This window comes from Mizuhopecten yessoensis, unplaced genomic scaffold (assembly GCF_002113885.1).
Source record: "Mizuhopecten yessoensis strain PY_sf001 unplaced genomic scaffold, ASM211388v2 hete_35993858, whole genome shotgun sequence".
In the NCBI taxonomy this organism is placed as follows: domain Eukaryota; kingdom Metazoa; phylum Mollusca; class Bivalvia; order Pectinida; family Pectinidae; genus Mizuhopecten; species Mizuhopecten yessoensis.
The window spans coordinates 1-1,680 of NW_018482141.1; the positions used below are offsets into that span (position 1 = coordinate 1).

Consider the following 1,680-nt stretch of genomic DNA (forward strand, 5'->3'; position numbering starts at 1 on the left):
TGATGCTGTGTCTGACCTTGACATCTGTGTTTCACTTAATGCTGTATCTGGCCTTGACATCTACACTTGACTTGATGCCATGTCTGGCCTTGACATCTATGCTTGACTTTATGCTGTGTCTGGCCTTGACGTCTACACTTGACTAGATGCCATGTCTGGCCTTGACATGTAAGTTTGACTTGATTCCATCTATCTTTGACCTTGTCCTTAGGTGCTGGATGTGCTTTGCTCGCTCTGTGTGGGTAATGGAGTAGCAGTGAGAACCAACCAAAATCTGATCTGTGATAACTTGTTACCTGGCTGTGACTTACTTCTACAAACCAAGCTCATCAACCATGTCAGCAGGTACCCCTCCTAATATCCTTATTGATATAAGTAATAGTAGACCACTTTAAGGTGAAGTTGCATACAGTGAATTTATTAAACCAGAGAACTGTTAGACTACAGAGTCCATTCTCTGAAGTAAACAGGATATTAACTTAATATAGCCGTCTGTGTTACATAAATTTGCAAATTGTTGAAAATTGTGATGGAATAAAAACAAGAGATAGAGAATCAAGCTACCTCAGATGAATTTTTTCAATGGCATTCTTCAGACATTTAACATGTTGTATTTTGTGACCAGTATGAAGCCCAATGTGTATGTTGGTATCCTGAACGGCTCGTCCATGTACAAGCGGTGGTACTTTGAGGTGATGCTGGACCACCTGGAGGTTGTGTCACACCTTCCGCCTGTCCTCAGGGTGGGCTGGGCAAACACTTATGGTTTTGTGCCCCACCCAGGGGGTGGTGAGAAATGGGGAGCCAATGGGGCAGGAGACAACCTGTATTCTTATGCTTTTGATGGACAAAGTCTTTGGACAGGTGAGTTATGCCTGATTTTGTTTTTGTGTATTCTTCATTTTCCACCAGTTCTACTAATTAACTGGAATATTATTACAGGTATTTACTATCCTGTAAGATCTACAACCCATTGTCTGGTAATTGTTATTGCTCTGTTTTACAGGTGGTCGCCCAAAGCAGGTGAAGGGAGAAAGTCAAACATTCAAACAAGGTGATGTGGTCGGCTGCAGCCTTGACCTTGCTGTGCCTCAGATCACTTTCTCCGTCAATGGGATTAGGGTGCCAGGCATTTTCAAAGACTTCAACATTAATGGTCTCTTTTTTCCTGTCATATCCATGTCTGCCAGCACAAGGTAAACCATAAATGGTTTCTTGGATTTCTATTTTACCTATCATATTGACTTTTGCACATGTCATGATGGTTAGTAAAGGTCAAAGGTTAATGTGATAATTGAGTCAAGGTCATGTGAAATTATGGTTGTTGGTACAAATCCTTGTGTCTAGTCAATAGAACCCCTTCTCCAGCTAAGACTTTCTTTTAGATACCATTTTCACCATGTTTATACCCTTGCTACAGTTGTCGGTTCTTACTGGGTGGTGAGCATGGACGCCTGAAGTATGGTCCCCCCGACAACCACTCTCCAGTGGTGGAGTGTCTCCTCCCCAAAGAAAAGGTCAAGGTTGAGCCATGCTTCATGTTTGGAGATGTCAGTCGCAACATCATCTGTGGTCCAACAGAGATATGTGAATACACACCATTTGTGCCAAACCCTGTGGATACTGCCAATGTGAGTCAGTTAGTCTAAGTATCTAATGAGTATGGGACTGTGTACCAGG

The 1,680-nt window shown here is 42.5% G+C and overlaps 1 protein-coding gene across 1 annotated transcript; it reads left to right on the forward strand.

Moving 5' to 3' along the window:
* Positions 1 to 211: 211 nt before the first annotated feature.
* On the forward strand, positions 212 to 1,631 carry LOC110444066 (ryanodine receptor-like; the record flags this gene model as incomplete). Its single annotated transcript, XM_021488490.1, has 4 exons — positions 212 to 345; positions 626 to 864; positions 1,007 to 1,196; positions 1,421 to 1,631. Coding segments are annotated over 4 exons (774 nt in total), but the record flags the coding sequence as incomplete, so codon positions are not given.
* Between the last annotated feature and the right edge of the window lie 49 nt (positions 1,632 to 1,680).